Consider the following 21,113-nt stretch of genomic DNA (forward strand, 5'->3'; position numbering starts at 1 on the left):
GGCTCCCAAGTACTGTTGCTGTCACTGCAGGTGGGCGGTGGTGGTGGAGATGGGCTTCCTCCCCACGTGTCTCGCAGGCCTCCCCCATGTGCTTCCTCTAGTCCCTCCATAAACAGAGCATCTCTCAGCAATACTGCTGCAGACGGCTGTGTTTGATTGGGAAACAGCATCCGCTTTCTGACTTTGGATATTGCTCACTACATAGGCCTACAATGCAAGTTCCCCAATTTCACAACTGCTTTTAACACTGAACATGCTTTGCTAATTAGAATCATGATAGTAAACAAAAAAACCAACAACATTAAAATAACCTCCATTCGACCTACTTCAGTGGTCTCCAATAAAAGAAATCAAGCACAACTGTTAAATATGTTTAATTTTTTTAAAAATAACTGATGGCAAAATAAAATATTTACATCACATCATACTGTGTAAAGGCGCAACATCACTATACAAAGAAATATACATGCAAAATAAAGCAAAACTTTAACTAAAATACAAAACAAAATAAAAATTCATAAGCAAAAAAGTTATGGTTGGTATGAATGTGCATCCATCCAAGTTTTGAGTCTAATTCTCTTTTTTAAAAGTTTCTGTACAACTTTACAAAAAAAGAAGAAAATAGTAATAAATAGACCGCAATGGAAGCTGCAACGTTAAAATTAAAACCAAAGTGAATTTAGGTCTTAAGACTGATGACTGCATCTACTTTGTACCAGACGCAGGCTGGGTTTGTTCCAACAGGCATTACTTACATGCACATGCATCATGAACACACACACACAAAAGGATGACTGAACACCCACATCCACTCCCTGATACACGGGAAGCCATCAGTGTCTTAATATTCCACACATTGCCTGAGCCCTAAAAAACATTTTTCAAAAACAGACAGCTGTCATTTATCAGGTTCGGACTGTAATGGCTTGACCATACTTCTTCAAAGAGCACAAAATTCATTCTGTTATCATACAGAAAGAAATACACAAATCTGAAAATTTTAAAAAGGTAAGAGATTGATTTTGGAAAAAAATAATACTTTGGTATTTTGAACAACAATAACAAACAAACTTCTGTAAAAACATACCCTATTTTTCTTATCCAGTTTGCATCTCAGGAAATGAAAATCATTTTACAATATTTTTTAAACCAGTTCTAATTTTGAACTAAGTTCTAAGCAAAGCCCCCAATGCAACTAGTTAATGTCACTGTGATAAAACCCTCACCCTTCCCTTCCCCCACCCTGGAAATGCCAAACACAAAGTCAAAAAGCTCGCCATACTATGAGTGTGCTTTTTTTCCTATATATTTATTACAGTTACAACAGAGGTCCTCATAAATAGTTGCATAAAATGTTAAAGCCACAACATTGCACATAATATGAAATTTAAAAAAAAATCCCCAAGTGAGTGCATTTACAGTATTTTCTTCCTGCTGTATCCTGCTTGACAATGGAGGGCGGTTGGCCTACAGGACACCCAACCCAGGAGTCCTTTTCTGACCGGTCAAGCAAAGGCTGACCAGAACTGAAGACCCGCACAGTGGTAGACCACCAGGTAGGGAGAGGGGAGAAAAAAGGACAGGGGAGATCAAAGAGACACAGACCGAAGAAGGCAGGTAAACAGTATATTTACAAGTAAGGCCTACATTTTATCAGAGCAAAATGGTTCATTCTATTCGTATGCAAAAATCTTGAGGTTGGATGAACTTATAAGCAAAGTCTGATCTCAGTGCACTGCTATGCAAAATACACATAGGTGAGGCAACTGGAAAGCTGTATGTCCAAGTGGAAAAAAATCACAGGGGTCAAAATAGATGCCGTCTGGGTGGGCAGCTATTTCACTCAGTTTTTCTAAGCATCACGGTTTGTCTCTTGTCTCTTAATACCAGAGCTTTGAACATAGATGTATTCCTTTGTCTAAAATCTTGAAAATGCTAGTTAAAGATCATTTGCAAAATTTTAATTGTTTGACTTTTTTAAAAAAGGAATTTTTTTTTTTAGAAACCTGAATAAAATACTGTAGTAAGTGTAAAGTTCTTCATTGCCTTTTGCAGAGTACAGTGCTGTAGTCCTCCACCCCAACGTAGTTTTGCACTGCTAGTCCCAAGTACAACCATGTGTAGATTTACTCGGAATGCATTCCACACGATGAACATGCTAGCAGCTGATTGGCTCTTTATTTTTTCTTCACCCCAAATTCAAGTCAACAGCTGATTGGCAGGAGAGCTTCATCCTTAGTTTGATTGGCAAGTGAAAGAGAATGAGAGAGGACGTCACAGTTGGATTAAACTTTTGGCAAGAGTCTGCTCTGTAAGAAGTTTTTAATGCTACAAATGGGTCGAACATCATTCTGGTGTTTCCGCCGCTCAATGAAGGAAGTCAGTCTGGCTATGTCAATCTGGCTGTCAGCACTTTTGGCACTGCCTGGCTGCAGCCACTGGTCCTGGAGGGCTCGTGCAGCAGAAGGACGCTGGGCTGGGTCAGCCTGCAGCAGGAAACAGACAAAATCTTTGGCCTTCTGGCTCACTCCTTTGAAGTAGTCATCTGGGAAGCTAAAATCTAAGCGGCAAATGTTCAGGCAGGTTTCCTCTACACTTTCGTCCAGGAAAGGAGACACGCCACTCAGGAGGACATATGTGAGCACTCCAATGCTCCACACATCTGAGGTCAGGGAGACGGGGTTTCCAAGGATAATCTCAGGAGCTGCAAACTCTGGGTTCCCAAGTAACTGGTGGATATAGTAGGTGGTATTGAGCTGGACTGCATCTCCAAAGTCAGCCAGCCGGATGGTTGCTTTGGCCAAGCTTTTATCCACCAGAACGTTTTCAGGCTAAAAGGCAAAGTGAAGAGAGAAAGTTTCATTCCCATATCCAGCAAATACCATGCAAGCAACAGTCTGGACTTTCAAATGAAGAGAGGAGTTGGGCCTTGGTCACTAAGGCATGTTTTTCAAATACTAAACACTGGAAAAACTTTTGGAAAACTATTAAAAATTTACAAACGCCCAGATAAAACTAGCACATCTCAGCTAACTGAGCAGATATATCCAGTGGACCAGTCTGCTAAAATTCAAGACTTCTAAAACCGATCTTAAGTAAAATTGTTCCCCATTGTTAAGGCCATGCGCGATAAGGAAATTAAGTCGTGCTAACCCACCCGCTGAACATCCTTCCTCCTTCAGACCTGGCACAGACACGGGGTCAAACAGGCGCAGAGACTGAACCCATTTTTTTCCCAATAGGGGAGCGGGGGGGGGGGGGGCATCCAGGCAGGGACAAGAAGTGACTGGAGGAATGTATGGGCGTGCCAGCATTTTAACTACACACTTGAATAAACAGACTGTTACAAATAGATCTCTATGCTTTCCAGAAGCTGACCCCTTTCCATGTCAGGATCTCTGTGAATGGAGCAATTTATATTCTTTAAGGCAGAGGTGTGGGCCGGACCTGACATAAATGAGACCTTTTGGGGCCAGGCCAGGTGTGTCATAAAATGCAATACCAGGCAGCAGCAATATAAACTTTATAAAAGACGCAAACACAATAAAATATTTTTGTTAAAATAAAACATGCTTAAAAACGATCATTCTTGCAATATTTTGTTTTTTTAAGTCTGATAACTGACACCTCTTGCTCTTCTAAATTGTTGCATCAAAATCTGGAGGCAATGTCTGCGCTGTAGCACTCTTAAGTATGTTGTTCAGGTATGTATCTGTAAGTTTCAAATCTACTTTTGATTTACTGACATTCATTACAGAAATCTTATGCTTTGAGCCTAAGGCCCAGGGGAAAATATGAAATGGCTGGGCATTGTGAGCTTTTGTATGTAAGTTACTTCATGTGCTGGTCAGCCAATGGAAAAAATAGAGGCTTTGCTCTGCAGCTCCTGTGCAATTGGGCAAGTCTGGCAAAGCAAGAAGGAAGCAAGAGAGGGAGAAGGAAGCAAATGACAGTAAGTTGCTCATGGGCCTGACAAGAGCACTCCAGGGGCCTGATTCAGCCCTTGGGCCACAGGTTTGACAGCCCTGATCTAAAGAGTAGCGAGAAATGGGATAATAAAAGTACACATCTGTGAAATACTGTGGCTGAAATCTATCTGATTTGAGAATCCAGATGTCTGATCATCCTGGGACCTTTTCTTTACCCATTGTCCTTAACATTCCTGGAGCAAGGGTGTCAAACATGAAGCTGGAGGGCCGGATCAGTTCCCCGGATGAGTCCTATCAGGCCTGTAAGAAACTGGCTGTTGTCTGCTTCCTTCTTTCTTTCTTTCTTTCTTTCTTTCTCTCTCTCTCTCTCTCGCTTCCTTTTGCATTATAGCCAGGCTTGCTCAATCACACAGGAGCTATGGAGCAAAGCCTCCTTTTTCTCAATTGGCTGAGGCTCCACCCTTGGGGAGGAAGAGGGGGAGGGAGAGCTTGCTTTGCCAGGCTCTCTCAATGGCATAGCAGAGCTACTGAGCCAAGCTTCTCTTCCTTCTATTGGCTGAGGCTCCTCAGAGCAAAAGCTGCCAATTATCAGAGACTGTTAAATAAACAAAAATATTTCAAGAGTGCTAATATTTTAGGCATGTTTTATTTTAAGTTCTTAAAAAACCTTTAATTGTGTTTGTCTGTGTCCTTTATAAAGTTTATATCTCCACTGCCTGGCATTACATTACAAATGGCCCAGCCTGACAAAGTCTCAATTATGTCAGATCCGACCCTCCTAACAAATGAGTTTGATACCCCTGCTTTAGATGTCCCTTTTGAGAACAAGACCGAAAAATGACAAACTTGGCAGGAGTCTCATTTTAGCCTTTCAGGGCTGCTCTTTGAGGCTCTGTTGTGAAGCTGACAGATGTTCATGGAAGTGGTCAGGGAAGAGCCAATGAGCTGTTTGCAGTTCCTGACTCAGCTGGCCGGACTGAGATGCAGGCCCTCATCTTTGCACCTGATTGTTCTGATGGCACAAAGATGCACATTTTGAACTGGTTTCGGTCTGGTCATCAGAACTTGTAACTTTTACCTAGGTGCTTAGCAAGAGTGTATTCTGTTAGCTCAACTGACTCCATGTTGTGAACTTTACTAACCCTGTAACTCTGCATTTCAAACAAATACTAACCATTGAAGGGTGACTGATAACCACTGGCAAACATCTGCATGTACCCTTTGAAGCTGGCAAGCTAGAGAAAGACAGCGGGGTTCCTTCCTCCTTGATGGGAGATAAGGAGCCTGGGAACAGACAACTGTCTCTCTGAGTGTGAGAAAGGATTTATTGTTTTATGTTACCAATGTATAAGAATGTACCGATGGCCTTGGAAGCCATCAGAGTCAACTTGCTTCTTCCATGGACAGAGTTCTCAAATAAACGGATTAATTTTTGAAACAAAGTGATGCGTTTCTTTTGAAGTTCCCAGTTCTGACACTGGTCTCCTATATGCGGTTTCAAAAAGCGAGCAGGATGTAAACCTTGAGAAGCTCCTACAGACAATGGCTTCCTGGCTTTAAAACAGGCTGAACTTGCTCCAATCTGCCTGCCTGCTTGAAAGCAGAGGACTGCACTGAAATGCTGAAACTCTTTCTGAATAGTAAACGTTCTCTCAAGGTATCAGTAATGTAGAGTTGGAGTTCAGGGCATTTCTCTCTGTCTGCGGAAAGCCTTGCACAGCTTGTGCTGAAGGGACTCCTGAGGTTTGTACTGACGGACTCATTGGGGGAGAACTTTCAGCCCAGTTCACCTTCAGGTCCAAGTGCGCGATTCTGCAGTTGTGAAGATACTGCACAGCTTCCAGAACTTCCCCCAGGCAGAGCTTGATCTTCCCTTCTGTGAGGTTTCCCCCCCGCACAATGTAGTCCAGAAGGCGCCCCTGGTTGGCCCTGTGGGAGCAGAAGCAGCAGACCATTGGCAAAGGACAGAGCTGAGATTTTCAGTTCTGTATTTCTAGGTCAACATTATGACCTGCACTATTTCTCTTAAACAAACAGAAACCATGGCCAATTTCATCCTACCCCCCCTTTTTTTTAAATGAGGAAGGAATGGAATAGTCAATTCTTGTTGAATTATCACTACCATGCGGGGCTTCTTTTTCTGGAACTCTCCAAAGGGAAATGAAGAAGAAACACCCGGGTGCCCCTCAGGAACTTTTAAACATTTTTTTTTAGAATTTTGTTTCCACAAAGAGGTTCTGGGTCTCTGTCCTGCCACAGCCCCCCAGAAAAAGAAGCCCTGGCTGTCAGAATAGTAACACTTTTTTTGCTTGCAATCAGATTCAGTTGTAAACCCAAAGATCAGGAGAAGAGGGAGGGGTTGCGTAAGCGTCTCTCGTAGGTGAGCTGAAGGGAAGGCCTACAAACGAAGCACAGCCAGTGTTCTTGCAGTGTTGGCTGCTGATCTGTCTGCTCTTGTCTCTCTATTTTCCAAAGCAAATCGGACACCACTATATACATATCTCTGACTGGATCATGGACAACATATCACTAAAAATGCAGGTAGAATTCTCCCTCATGCTATGCAAAGAATGCTGACAAGTCTCAATTCCTTTAACTTTAAATTGGACACAGTGTAATTTGTAAACCTAAAAGGGCTGTAGGATTGTAGCACACCGACTGCCCATATACTTGACAGGGGAGGATGTCTGGAAAGGACGGAGCCTCTCCTGCTTAAGAATCTGGTACTTGGGGGTCTGCAGCAGACCTGAAGGAAGTCTTGGTCGTGCAGGAGGAGGAGCAGTCCCAGTCTGGAGCTCACAGGGGCCTCGATCCCATCAGGTGTTTCACTCAATCTCACCTAATTCTCCTTCTTACTAAGCCCCCCCCCCCCCCAATTACACGTGACATTTTCAAAGCACATTCCGGGATCCTCAGGATATTTTTTCAGTATTCAAAGGGGACCACCTTCCTTCCTTGTTTGCTGGGAGAAAAGCTGGTTGGATTCAACATTTTGAATCTCCTAAATCTCTTGGAAGCCAGATGTGGTTCAGAGGCCACCAAAGTGGCTGCCCTGGATTCAAATTATCATAAAAATATGCAGCATCTTGGGCAGGAGTAAAACATTTGCATGAAGAAACTTAAGGAGCCACATACATCTCTAACACCAAGATATAACTGCTGGAAGTCTCAAAGGTATCAAGAAGGCCAACAAGCTGAGGGTGTTGAAGATTCTGCATAATCCCAAGTTCGTGGGTGACCTGATCTCGTTTCATCAGTTTCTTGTTCACGAACTTAGCAGCTACTTCGTGCTTGGTCCCCTTTTGATCACATCTCTTGATGACAGAAAACCTGCCTCTGGAAAACAAGAGACAGAAACAATGAGGTCAACTCTTACCAAGCAAAGGCAGCTTGCTCTCACAAGAGGAAATATTTGGACAGACATAGTCAAAGGCAGCTCTGAGATGCCAGGCACGCCTCCATCCTTTGCAATGAAATCAGGTTGTTCGCTTGCTGAATCACTTACAACCAAGTCACACCAATTAAATCAGGGGGGGTCAAACATGTGGCCCAGGGGCTGAATCAGGCCCCCATGCAACTGGCTGACATCTGCTTCCTTCTCCCTCTCTCTTTCTTCCTTCTGTATAACAGCTTGCTTTGCCAGGCTTTCTCAATTGCACAGCAGAGCTACTGAGTCAAGCCTCTCTTCCTTCTATTAGCTGAGGCTCCTCCCCCTCCTGGCCTTCTGGGGAAGGAAGGAAAAAGCCAGAGCTTCCTTTGCCCAGCTCCCTGGATCCCATGGGAGAGATAAAAAGAAAGCACCTTTAAGACCAACAAGTGCTAATGCTTTAAGCATGTTTTATGTTAAGCTTTTAGCCGCCCTGAGACACTTAGGTGAGAAGGGCGGGGTATAAATCTTAATATAAATATAAATAAATAAATTAAAAAATCTTTGTGTTTGTCTTTGTCCTTCCTGGCATTGCATTTCATGACACACCTGGCCCAGCCTGACAAGACCTCATTTACGTCAGATCCGGCCCTCAGAACAAATTTGCTCAACACCCCTGAATTAAATGTTTGTATAGCTACTATGCTGTTATCATTCCAAATGGAGACCTACAAGAAATTGCCAGGGTGCCCCCACAAACAGCCCTCTCCAGGGGACATTTGAGAGGCTCGAGCAAGCCAGTTTCTCCATCTCCTGCTTTGTTTATTGCTGTGTTTGCTTCAGCAGACTCTGAACTACTCTCAACACCCCAAGAGCCACGGACATGCTTCATGCCTCCCCCCCAACCGCCTTCTGGTTAACGACTGTCGAGGTCCGTGCTGGCCTCAAGACAAAGAGGGGGAGGGGATGTCCTTCCCTCTGCACCCCCCAGTGAGGGCCAGCCTGTCACCCCAGTGGGCACAAGAACAAAGCACCACTCGGCTCACAGCTGTTCCCTGGTTCAGCGGGGTGGTGGGCGGGACCTCCCCTCTGGGCGCCAATGATCCGCTGGGTAGCAGGGTGAGATGCTGCCACTGGGCAGGTTGTGGGTGCCCCTCATGCAGCGAGGGGGCAGGCATGGTGCTCAACTGCCTTGGTGTTGTGGGAACAGCCGACCCACTGCCATGACCGGGGGTGTGTGTGTGTGTCTCTGCCCGAGCCTGGGAACCCCCCAGCCCCACAACATTTCTAATTCCCCAGCCCTTGACAGCAGGTGCTGCCTTTGTGTTAATAACCCCCCCCCCAGCTATAGTAATTTCAATGGGCCTGCTTGATCTTTTCTGGACAGTTATCGAAAATGAAATGTGCCTGCTGGACATGAAAGACAGGTTGCTTACTGTAACTGTAGATCTTCGAGTGGTCATCTGTGCATTCACACTCATGGGACAGATCACCTGCGTCGATCCCCGAATCGGTACCTAAAAAGCCCGGGATTTTTTCGCGCTCGGCACCAAAGGGCGTGCGCATGCTCGCTGGCGCCAGCGCAAGGATCCCACCAGTTCCTTCCTGACCACTGGAAGCCCCTACTGGAGGGAGACCGTCAGCAGTGGGGAAGGAGGGCGGGTAGTGTGAATGCACAGATGACCACTCGAAGATCTACAGTTACAGGTAAGCAACCTGTCTATCTTCTTCGTGGTCTCTGTGCTTCACACTCATGGGAGATTAGCAAGCAAGACATACCTGGAGGTGGGAAGACGGTCAACCAGAAGAAACAGCTTGCAGCACCGCAGCTCCCAGATGAGTCCTCTGTTCAGCATGTACGTCCAGCGCATAGTGCTTCATAAAGGCATGCGGAGAGGACCAGGTGACAGCCTTGCAAACGTCCGTCAGGGAAACACCTTTCAGGAACGCCACAGACTTCGCCATCGCTCTTGTAGAGTGTCAGCGAATAGGCCCAGGTAACGGCTTCTTAGCCAACAAATAACACAGTTTAATACTCTCAGTAAGCCATTTTGAAAGCCGCTGAGACGAGATTCTGGAACCTAACTTAGGAGCAGCATAAGAAACAAAAAGATGCTGGTCCTTATGAAAACCCTTGGAGCAACTCAAATAAAATAATAAGGCATGCTTAACATCTAAAGCATGCAACCTACGTTCCTCATCCAAGGAAGGTGTAGGATAAAACGTGGGCAACCAAACTTCTAAGTTAAGGTGGAACTGAGAAACCACCTTGGGGAGAAAGGAAATATCAGGAACTAAGGACACTCCAGACTCCTGAAAAGCTAAATATGGGTAGTCACAACGCACAGCCGTGAGCTCCCCTGCACGGCATGCTGATGTGATGGCTACCAAAAAGGCAGTCTTCCAAAATAGGAGCTGTAACGAGCATGTAGCCATCGGCTCAAAAGGACGCCGAGTCAGCCTGTCCAACACTAGAGTCAAATCCCACAACTGTGGGGGTGATCTCGAAAAAGAATGAAGCAAACCCTTAAAAATCTCTTAGAATGAGGGTGTGCAAAAACTGAATGCCCCTCCACTGGTTCATGGAATGCAGATATTGCCGTCAGATTAATGGAGGAAAAAACAAGGCCAGCATCCACCAGAGACAACAAAAACTCAAAAATAACTGGCAGCCCCACCCTCTGGGGCAAAACGGTAGGATCAACTAAAAACTGAAGAAACTTCCACCACTTCCTATTATAAGAAGCGTAGGTAGACAGCTTCCTGATATTCAGGAAAACGTGTTGGACTCTGCTGGAGAACTCACAGTGTCGATGAACCATGCTGTCAGCTTCAGGTGGGGCATGTTGTGATGGAATACATGACCGTCCTGAGCTGACAGAAGATCCGGTTCCACCGGAAACTGGTAGAAGACCCCCCTCGCCAGTTAGAGCAAGATCGGGAACCAGTTCTGCTGAGGCCACCACGGAGTCACAAGGATGCAGCATGGTTTCTCTCTTGTGATCTTGTTGACCACCCTTGTCAATAGTGGCAGAGGTGGGAACAGATATAGGAATCGACCTTCCCACGGGAACAGCAGAACGTCTCCCAACGACTCTGGATCCGAGCCCCCTCTGGAGCAGAACAGAGGACATTTCCGGTTCTCGACTGTGGCAAAGACGTCCACCTGAGAATACCCCCAGAGCTGAAACATGGGTTGAAGGAAGCACCACTGTATCTCCCACTTGTGTGGGGAAGCCGCACCCCTGCTGAGGGAGTCTGCTTGCAGATTGAGCACCTCTGGGAGATGCGCAGCCTTCACAAAGATGTTGCGGTCCAGGCACTCCAACCACAGTTCCACTGCCAGCGCACAGAGCTGTCGAGAAACTGTCCCTCCCTGTCTGTTGATGTAACACAGGGCAGTGGTATTCTCCGTAAGCAGAGCAACAACCTTCCCCGCCACCATGGGGCGGAAGGATCAAAGAGCAAAATGAACTGCCAGCAGTTCCAGATAATTTATATGGCAATGAGTCAATTTCAAAGGCCAAGGGCCCCCCACACACAGCACGTCCATGTGGGCCCCCCAACCCCATAAAGACGCATCTGTTGTGATCGTCACTGTTGGTACAGGCAGGTGGAAGGGAGCTCCCTGACAAATGTTGTCCTTTGATTTCCACCACTGCAGTGTTTGATGTGTCACAGGTGGAATTACAAACCTCTTTCGAGACGCCTGTGCACCGGACGCAGCGGGTGGAGCGAGAGGAGCCCTGAGCCGCTGACGGGGCCGGGAACTAGGAGGGGTGCGCTGCCGGGAGTGAGTTTGGTGGTGACGGCAGATAACGTTGGGGTGCTGAAGAGGGGAGCTGGTGCAGACAATCTTGGAAGGACCGGGTGTATGGGCAGAGCAGGGCCCCTGAATGAATAGGTTGCCCCCACAAACAGAACGGTGGGGCTCTGCTGCGTGCTGTAATTAATTTACAATTAGGAATAGGGTGGAATTTACAATTAATTATTGCTATTTGATCGAAAATTTTTTCGATCAATCTTGGATCAATGTTTCGATCAATCTTGAAAATTTTTTCGATCAATCTTGGAAGGACCGGGTGTTAATTACAATTACGGTAATTATTGCTATTTGATCGAAATTTTTTTCAATCAATCTTCGATCAATCTTTCGATCAATCTTGAAAATTTTTTCGATCAATCTTGGAAGGACCGGGTGTATGGGCAGAGCAGGGCCCCTGAATGAATAGGTTGCCCCCACAAACAGAACGGTGGGGCTCTGCTGCGTGCTGTAATTAATTTACAATTCATTATTGCTATTTGATCGAAATTTTTTTCGATCAATCTTGGATCAATCTTTCGATCAATCTTGAAAGGACCGGGTGTTAATTATAATTAATTATTGCTATTTGATCGAAAATTTTTTCGATCAATCTTGGAAGGACCGGGTGTATGGGCAGAGCAGGGCCCCTGAATGAATAGGTTGCCCCCACAAACAGAACGGTGGGGCTCTGCTGCGTGCTGTAATTAATTTACAATTAGGAATAGGGCGGAATTTACAATTAATTATTGCTATTTGATCGAAAAATTTTTTTCCAATTAATATACAAGGGAATTTGAGGGTTGGGGCCTATTGGGTTAATCTGAATATTGGGATCTGGTAGGGCGGAGTGGACTGGGGAATATTGGTGACAGTAGTGCATTGGTGGTGGCTAAGATTGCTGTTGCCACCAGCGGGGAATGGCTGGTCTAGGGATTCCAGTGCTCCTGGGGAGGGGGAGGTATGGCGGTGGGAACAGATGACATAAGGGAGGAGGACTGAGACAAGATAGTGCTCGGTCTTCCTCCAATCTGTGTCCCATCCCAAGGGTGACAGGTAGTAGGGTCAGGCTGAATAACTCGCCTCCGTCATTGGTGTTATGCAATTCCAAGTCCATTAATAATAAGACCTCTGTCCTTTGACAGTTCCTACTCAAACAGGACATGGACCTGGCTTGCGTGACTGAAACCTGGGTGCGAGAGGGAGATACAGTAGCCCTCTCGCAAATAGCTCCCCCGGGCTATTCAGTCTTCCACCAATCGCGGACTAGTGGGCGGGGAGGAGGAGTGGCATTATTTATACGAGAGACTTACTCCTTTAGGGTGCTCCCGGCCCCAAAGATTGAGGGTATTGAATGTGCCGGTCTGGCGTGGGAGGTTGGAGAGGGGTTGGCGATCTGGCTGGTGTACCATACGCCAAATGCACCAGCAGGCGCTTTACCGTCCCTGCTCGAGGCGGCGACAGGCTGGGCGTTGGAGCACCGAAGGTTGGTGATCCTGGATGACTTCAACGTCCATGCTGATGACCCGACCTCCAGTCAGGCGATGGACCTAGTGTCTTCCATGGCGATGCTAGGACTCTCTCAATTGGTTACAACCCCCACTCACCAGGCCGGGCACATGTTAGACCTGATCTTTGAGGCCGGGGTTACGGTGGACGATATAACCGCTGAAGCGGTGCCATGGTTGGACCACCTCGCCCTCAGGGCTCGTGTAGATATGCCACCCCAAACCTGTTTAGGCGACGAGCTCATTATGGCTTGCCCGCGGAACCAGATGGACCCGGAACGGTTCCAAATGGCTCTGCAGGATCCCTGGCCCTCTGGCGATTCTCTCAATGGCCTGGTGGAGACCTGGAATAGCCGGCTCTCTAGGGCCATTGATGAGATCGCACCTTGACGCCCTCTACGACCTCAGACTAGGCTGGCTCCGTGGTATACCCCGGAGCTACGCCAGCTGAAACAAGGCCTTAGACGGCTAGAGAGGCAATGGCGGCGTACCCGTGACGAAGCAACTAGAACATCTAATAGGAAGTTTATGAGGTCCTATGAGATGGCAGTCAAGGCCGCAAAGAAAACATACTTTGTGGCTAAGATTGCGTCTGCAAACTCGCGCCCGGCACAATTGTTTAGGATAATTCGGAATTTTACTACATTGCCACAAGGCAATCCAAACATTAAGGAATTGGAGATTGGCTGTGAGGCCTTTGCGAAATTTTTTGCAGACAAGATCCAGTCGCTCCGCCACGACTGCCCTGCCAATTTGGAAGCAGTAAGCGAACTCGAGGCCCAATGCGTGTCTTCTGGTTTGATCCTGGATTGCTTTGACCCACTCAGCCTGGAGGAAGTTTACAGAGTCCTTGTCTCCGCATGCCCAACAACTTGTGATCTGGACCCATGCCCCTCCTGGCTAATTAAGGCTTGCCAGGAGGAGCTAAGATGTCCTATATGGGACATCATAAATAGATCTCTTTCAGAGGGCTTTTTTCCAACACCTCTGAAGGAGGAAGTGGTCTGCCCTCTCCTGAAAAAGGCTACATCAGATCCGGCGAAAATGGCTCATTATCGGCCGGTCTCAAATTGCCCTTTTTGGGCAAAATTATAGAGAGGGCTGTGGCGTTGCAGTTACAGGCATTTCTGGATGACGCTTCCACCTTAGATCCGTGCCAGTCCAGCTTCCGCCCGGGCCATGGGACGGAGACGGTTTTGGTCGCCCTCATGGATGACCTCCGGTGACATCTGGACCGAGGTGGTTCGGCAGTATTGCTGCTGTTAGACCTATCGGCTGCTGACCCGCTGCATCGCCGACGCAGGAATTCGGGGGCTATCCTTACAGTGGCTCTCCTCCTTCCTTGAAGGTCGGGGACAAAGGGTGGCAATTGGAGGAGAGCTGTCCCAGAGACACCTACTTAATTGTGGGGTGCCTCAGGGGGCGGTTCTCTCCCCAATGTTGTTTAACATCTACATGCGCCCCCTTGCCCAGATTGCCCGGAGGTATGGGCTGGGTTGCCACCAGTATGCTGATGACACCCAGCTCTATCTATTGATGGACGACCGGACTGACGATGTCCCTATAAATTTGGACTGGGCGTTGCAAGCCGTGGCGGGTTGGCTCAGGCTGAGTGGGCTAAAGCTGAATCCAGCAAAGACAGAGGTCCTTTGCGTGGGTCGCGGCGGGCCAGGAGGGGAGGTCTCCCTACCGACTTTTGACGGTGCGTCACTGATACCAGTGCGCAGGGTCAGGAGCTTGGGAGTGCTACTGGAGCCTTCCTTGACAATGGAGGCCCAGATAGCTGCCACTGCCAAATCCGCCTTCTTCCACCTTAGGAGGGCGAGGCAGTTGGCCCCCTTCCTGGAACGCGGCAACCTGGCAACTGTGATCCACGCAACGGTCACCTCGAGGTTGGACTACTGCAATGCCCTCTACATGGGGCTGCCCTTGTACCGAACGCAGAAACTACAGCTAGTGCAGAATGCAGCGGCCAGGCTGTTAGTGGGACTACCATGGTGGGAACACATACAGCCTGGGCTGCGCGAGTTGCACTGGCTGCCAATTGTGTACCGAGTTCGTTACAAGGTGCTGGTTATTACCTTTAAAGCCCTATATGGCCGAGGACCTGCCTACCTTAGGGACCGCCTCTCTCCATATGTTCCCCATAGAGCACTGAGATCCAGCTCCCAAAACCTACTACGAATCCCTGGACCAAGGGAGGCCAGACTGAAGGTAACAAGGGAGCAGGCCTTCTCCACAATGGCTCCCCAATGGTGGAATCAACTACTAGAGGAGGTGCGAGCCCTGCGAGACCTAAATCAGTTTCACAGGGCTTGCAAAACCACCCTCTGTCAACTCGCGTTTAAGATGGAACCCGGAAATGACACCTAGCCATCTTATACATATACTGAACTGTGGCACTTTAATTTGTAGCTGTTAACAATTTTAATTGTTTATTTAATTTAATTGAATGTATTTAACTATTTTAATTGTCTTTTATTGTAATGATTGGATTTTAGTGTAATCATGGTGTAAACCATGTCATGTGAGCCGCCCTGAGCCCACTTTGGCGGGGGAGGGCGGGATATAAGAATAAATTTATTATTATTATTATTATTATTGACCTCGGAGTCCGACATTGAAGACTCTCTCCTCAAAGAATGTTCCGAGAGCACCAGTGTTGACTCTCTGATGGGTGGCTGGATTTCCTCCACCACCATGCCGCGTCTTTCGGGCGGGACAGACATCGATGCTGAGGGGCGCCACCTAGAATGCTGGGAAAGGCTCGACATATGGGATGCCTCGAATTGCTGGTCCCAGTCTGCAAACTCCCGAGGGGGGTATCATTGGTACGGCGGGTATGGATAGGCATAGGGAGGCCACTGGTGCTGCTCCCACGGTGGAAGGGGTGGGAAGCGGCGAGCTACGGTGGTCGATTCCAGCTCTCTCCGACCTCTTGCCTGATCCAGTGGTGCCAATGGCTCCATCGGTGCTGACACCTCCACCTCCGAGACAGAGTCGCTCTCACTGCGACGCCTCAAACCCGAAGAATGGGAGCGCTGAGTGAGGTTGATCTCTTGGTCTGATGCTGATAGACGCAAGTGCTGCGAAGCACTGCCTCTCGACACTGAAGGGCTACGATGTGGGGGCGCCAAGATCTTCCTCGGCGGAGCGGTCGACATCGATGTCGAAGCGTCATGAGAAGGTGAAGGAGTGCGGGACGATCTCTTCTTCCGCTTCTCCTTAGATTTCACCTTCGGTGCGGATGATCGGGTCCCCGAGTCATTCCGACGCTTCTTAGCTGGGGTGTCCACTGACCCTTCAGAAGGTCGCTTTGTGGAACGCCCGCGCTTGACTGGCATCTCGGTCCTGATTGGTGATGTATCAGCCGATGTGACCGTCGGGGCTGCGGCCTCTCCCATCGGTACCGACGGGCCCGATGCCATTTTTCGAGGACGAAGTGCCGACTCTACCAACGCAGCTGAAAGCATCGCTGCTCGATTCTTGCAACTTTGCTTGGAAAAACTCAGGCAGTGCGAGCAAGAATCCACACGATGTCCCTCACCCAAACACAGAAGACAGAAGGAATGGCCATCGGGGGGGGGGGGGGGGAATCTTCTTCCCACAGGAGCGGCACCTCTTAAAAACCCCCAACATCTTTCCACAGACGCCAAGGAAAAAACCCACCCAGGAAAGTCTCTGAGGGGAAAAACTGGGCCCCAAAGGGCAAGTCCAACAAATTTATTTTTTTTAAACAACACTAACTATCTAACAACGAACTAACTACACTAAGAAAATAACAAACGGGCTATATACAACAAGAAAAAGCAATTGTAAGATTACTTTACCGACCAGGGACACGGAAAGAGATCCTCTTAGCGCAGCAGTCAGAAAGGAACTGGCGGGATCCTCGCGCTGGCGCCGGCGAGCATGCGCACTGGGACGCCTCCGCATGCCTGTTGGTGCCGAGCACGAAAAAATCCCGGGCTTTTTAGGTACCGATTCGGGGATTGGCGCACGCACTCTATCCCATGAATGTGAAGCACAGAGACCACGAAGATCACACAGAGTCATTTATTTCATGAGTGCTGCCAACATGGCCGAACGTGGACCAATGACATGAAGGCCTCCTCAGTGCCTGCTGTTCTGTCCAAGGGATTCCCAGGAGGGCCCCCTCCTCACCTGGCAGTGGGAGCTCCTGTCCCATGTCCCACTGGGGCCCTGCACAGAGAGGAATCACACCGTTCTTCCCCATAGCAATAGGGGCAGCAGTGGAACCTCCAAATGCCGTTCCAGTAATGAGTGAATTATGTTAAGGAACTGACAGAGAGCATGGTCATTCACTCGCTACCTTCTGTGTCTGCCTGACTGTGCCACTACTCCTGCAAGCCAGTCTTTCACTTAGAACATAATCTAATCTCCGCATATCTATGTCCCTGCAGATTTGTGGTGTGCTAGTACACCTGCACAAGTTGCCTCTCTCTAGGTGCATCCTGAAGCTTTCAAAGATGTGTGCAGACTGAACCATACCTGCCAAGCTCAGCCACTTCATTGTACAGGGAATCAAAGTTATCCTTCCAGGTTACAATGACCCCATCACATCCAGGACCTGGAACAGGGAAAAGTGATCTACATTGCACATTTACCATACAAAATGCATCCCAATCTCAATTTTGTGTGTGCTCCCCAAAGACATAAACCCACCTAAAACTCGAAGACTGGCCGAAGAGGAAACTGAACCCATATCATTTGCAGCTACACAAGTATAGATACCATCATCTTCTGTGGTCACACCAATGACTTTCAGAGATGCTTCTCCTACATCACTGCAAAACAAAAGTTTGAGCGTAAGGAGCTGAGCAATCCCAAGTGGCTGGGTTCAACGGACCACTCATCCTTCGTCAGGGGCTTGGTGGGTGACAAGCTCCAGTCCCTTTCGGAAGACAAGAAGACACTCCAGTTTACAGTGGCGGGTCTGGAAACCATCACTCTTGCATAACATAATACTAGTTTGAAGTTACTCGTGAGCTGCCACTCAGGGAAAAGGAGATGTTGGGAAACCAGTCACAGGAGACGAAGGGCTTTTCTGCACACTCCACTCACTCTTGATTGCCTTGGCAGTCGATCCACAAGCACTGGGATCACTCTGGGCAGGGGCCTTCCGCTCATCTCTCTCCCTTTGCATTGTCACAGTTGCAGAGTCAGTTTATTCTCTTCTGCTCTAAATTTCATATTTATGTTGGCTCAAAGTTTCCACTGAAGCTCGTTTCTGAGACCAAATCATAGAATCCTAGAGTTGGAAGGGACCTCCAGGGCCATCTAGTTCAACCTCCTGCACAATGCAGGAAACTCCCAAACCCCTCCCCCTAAATTCCCAGGATCCGCATTGCTGTCAGATGGCCATCTAGCTTCTGTTTAAAAACCTCCAAGGGAGGACAGCCCACCACCTCCCGAGGAAGTCTGTTCCACTGAGGAACCGCTCTAACGGTCAGGAAGTTCTTCCTAATGTTGAGCCGGAAACTCTTCTGATTTAATTTCATAGAATCATAGAGTTGAAAGGGACCTCCAGGGTCATCTAGTCCAACCCCCTGCACAATGCAAAACCCCACAAATACCTCCCCCTAAATTCACAAGATCTTCATTGCTGTCAGATGGCCATCTAGCCTCTGTTTAAAAACCTCCAAGGAAGGAGAGCCCACCACCTCCCGAGGAAGTCTGTTCCACTAAGGAATCGCTCTAACAGTCAGGAAGTTCTTCCTAATGTTGAGCCAGAAACTCTTCTGATTTAATTTCAACCCATTGGTTCTGGTCCTGTATTCAATGTATTCACAAAATAGCCTCTGGAACTGAAGTGCCACTACCCTTCCTATCACACAGATTCTAGAAAGTATTTTAGCAGTGGCTTGGAAACCAACATCTGTTGAGTTGGTCTGAGAAGAAACTCTGGAAGTTGCAGGACCTGCAGGCTTCTGTGTGTGTGTGTGTGGGGGGGCCTCATGGCAGAGAACTGGGGAACTGAAGTGACCACTTAAAGCCCTCCAAGCTATTTTGACGCTTGCATGCCTGTCGCCCTTCAGTGCAGTCTGCCGCGTGCTGTGCCAAGAAGCCACGTTACCTGCAGGAGATGCTGTAGTGACTGTCATTGCTCAGGGTGTTGTGATCAGGACCTTTCCAAGTTATTGAAGCTTTTGGACGACCACAAATTTTGCACTTCAGAATGACAGTCTCTCCTATCTCGCATGTTGTCTCACTTAGTGGTATAATAAACTCTGGGGGAACTGAAAGAGGAGGAAGCAGTTGCCATGAAAAAGCTGCAAGTTATACGTCTTGCTCATCATCATATGACTGCATGCAGCCTAGAAGCTACTGACGTGTTACCATGCAGAATGCATTCCACTCTGTACACATGAAATGGCCTTAGCCGGAATCAGAAGGCTGCTCTGGCACCATCGGAATTGTCTACTCCAACAGGCAGTCCCTTTCCAGCGTCTGTGACATCACCTCCTACCTGATCCTTTTAACTGGAGGTGCCGCAGATTGAACCCGGGACCTTCTGCCACTGAGTCACACCCCTCTCCCTCTCAGCAGATGTCTAGAGGCCTCTTGGTGCCCATCCTCCCCCCCCCCCCTGCTCTGATAGCCGCTGAGGGAATGTGAATGGAGCCCCACTCCAGGAATTTCCAATCAGAGAGAGTGCAGGCATTTGCCTTCTGGGGGGAGAGTGCAAAGGCCTCAAAAGCCTTTTCCAACTCCCCCCCCCCCCCCAAGATGTCCCTGGGGAAAATCCTGGGTAGTGCAGAGAAATCCAAGCTGGCTGGATTCGTGAAGGGGCTTTAAGGGGAGCCAGATGCTGCTGCCGCCCCCCCCCCCATGAGGGATGAACAGGCAGGTCCACTGCTTGATTGAATTCCTTCTAGAAGTGAATAATGACTCCCACCATTGCAAGAATGGGAAAACATGACTTCAGAATGATGCAATTTTGAATTTAAACTCAACTCACCATCATAAATGTAGTTGGGGTTGAGAAGCTGAAAAGGAGAAGTGGAAAGGAATTAGCATGTAGAAGTGATTTAGTCTGATGCCAGTGCCAGGAAGGGGCCTCATGGCCAGAAGTGCTGAATGTGGCGGGAGACCCACCAGTGCCCCAAAGGGCGGGGGAGGAGGAAGCTCTCTCCACTCCGCATTTCCCCAACCAGCCCTGAAGGACAAATGTTTCTGCAGTTGTGCCCTTTCTTTCCAAATGGTTTCTGACAGCCCTGGAAGGAGAGCTGCTTTATGCTGCTCTATCCCCCCTCCCCTGCTATGACCCCAGAGTCCAGATTTCTCCCCAGACCCTTGAAAAGCAAAGCAAAAAAGCAGTACTCGCTTCACAGGAATCAAAGGAGACATTATGGAACAAAGATCAAGTCTGAGTCGAAGCCTTGGTGTGCAGGCACACTTCTTCAGATACACTGGAGCAAGACTTCCTTCGCCATCACACATAATGCTATCTGAAGTGTGCCTGCACATGAAGGCTTCTACCCAGAATTAAACTTTGCTGGTCTTCAAGGTGCCCCACTGGACTCGATCTTTGTTCTGCTGCTTCAGACCAACATGGCTGCCCACTCCCTGGAAGACACCATGGGGTCACTGGATGGATGCCCATTGGGTCTCATTGAATGCATACCTGAAATCTGTACACAGCATGTGCGCTGATGTGCATGTCATAAATGTGCATGTGCAAGGAAAGCGGCTCTTTTCCCCCTTTGCCTGGAGCCTGCCCCCCACCTCAGGCCCTCCCAGCTGAGCTCCCTTTAATAGCTGTGCATTGAGTTAAAAATCTGGGCCTGCTCCTTTCCACTGGTGACTCCAAAGAGGCAGAACACCCAGGAGACCCTGGAGATGGGGGACCCCACCCTATCCGCCAGTGGCAAGAAATGCCCATGGGTCTTTTTAGGCCAGCATCTGCAGTGCAAAAGACACCCTTCTTCTGAAATGGAGGGAAAGTGGTGTAGCTGTGCTCTTGTCTGTCGTCTGAATTCCCATTATTTGGTGCCTGCAGGTCAAGCATCTTTGTAAGTTATCCAAGGCTGCTGCAGTTGGTGGGAAAGGGGGCATTTCAGTATTTAAATAAATTGGGGTGGTACATTCAAGAATAATGGCACATATGTCGGCTGGAATTAGACTAAAGTTTAAAGACAACTGGACTAGGAATAGTTTTACGAAGACAACTGCAGAGCGGCTTACAGTCTCCTATAACTTTCCCCCCCACAACAGACACCCCGTGAGGTGGGTGGGGCTGAGAGGGCTCTCACAGCAGAAGCCCTTTCAAGGACAACTCCTATGTGAGCTATGGCTGACCCAAGGCCATTCCAGCAGCTGCAAGTAGAGAAGTGGGGAATCAAACTTGGTTCACCCAGATAAGAGTCTGCACACTTAACCACTACACCAAACTGGCTTTTAATACAGAGAATACTTTTCTTCTCAGCTGAGGAAGTCTGAGGATTTCCACCCCGCCCCCACAAGCTGAAAGAGGAAGCTGGGGA

At 48.2% G+C, this 21,113-nt stretch overlaps 1 protein-coding gene across 1 annotated transcript in view; it reads right to left on the bottom strand.

The window, feature by feature from the left end:
* Positions 1-358: 358 nt before the first annotated feature.
* The window catches only part of TRIO (trio Rho guanine nucleotide exchange factor), a 287,901-nt gene continuing 267,146 nt past the window's right edge, over positions 359-21,113 (bottom strand). The window contains exons 51-57 of the mRNA XM_060244315.1: positions 19,589-19,616; positions 18,704-18,866; positions 17,293-17,414; positions 17,119-17,197; positions 7,065-7,265; positions 5,720-5,858; positions 359-2,831 (exon numbers count right to left, since the gene is read on the bottom strand). Of these exons, the coding sequence (XP_060100298.1) occupies positions 2,286-2,831; positions 5,720-5,858; positions 7,065-7,265; positions 17,119-17,197; positions 17,293-17,414; positions 18,704-18,866; positions 19,589-19,616 (1,278 nt within the window). The 3' untranslated portion in view covers positions 359-2,285. The remainder of the gene's footprint in view (positions 2,832-5,719; positions 5,859-7,064; positions 7,266-17,118; positions 17,198-17,292; positions 17,415-18,703; positions 18,867-19,588; positions 19,617-21,113) is intronic.

The sequence above is a fragment of the Heteronotia binoei genome, chromosome 7 (assembly GCF_032191835.1).
Source record: "Heteronotia binoei isolate CCM8104 ecotype False Entrance Well chromosome 7, APGP_CSIRO_Hbin_v1, whole genome shotgun sequence".
In the NCBI taxonomy this organism is placed as follows: domain Eukaryota; kingdom Metazoa; phylum Chordata; class Lepidosauria; order Squamata; family Gekkonidae; genus Heteronotia; species Heteronotia binoei.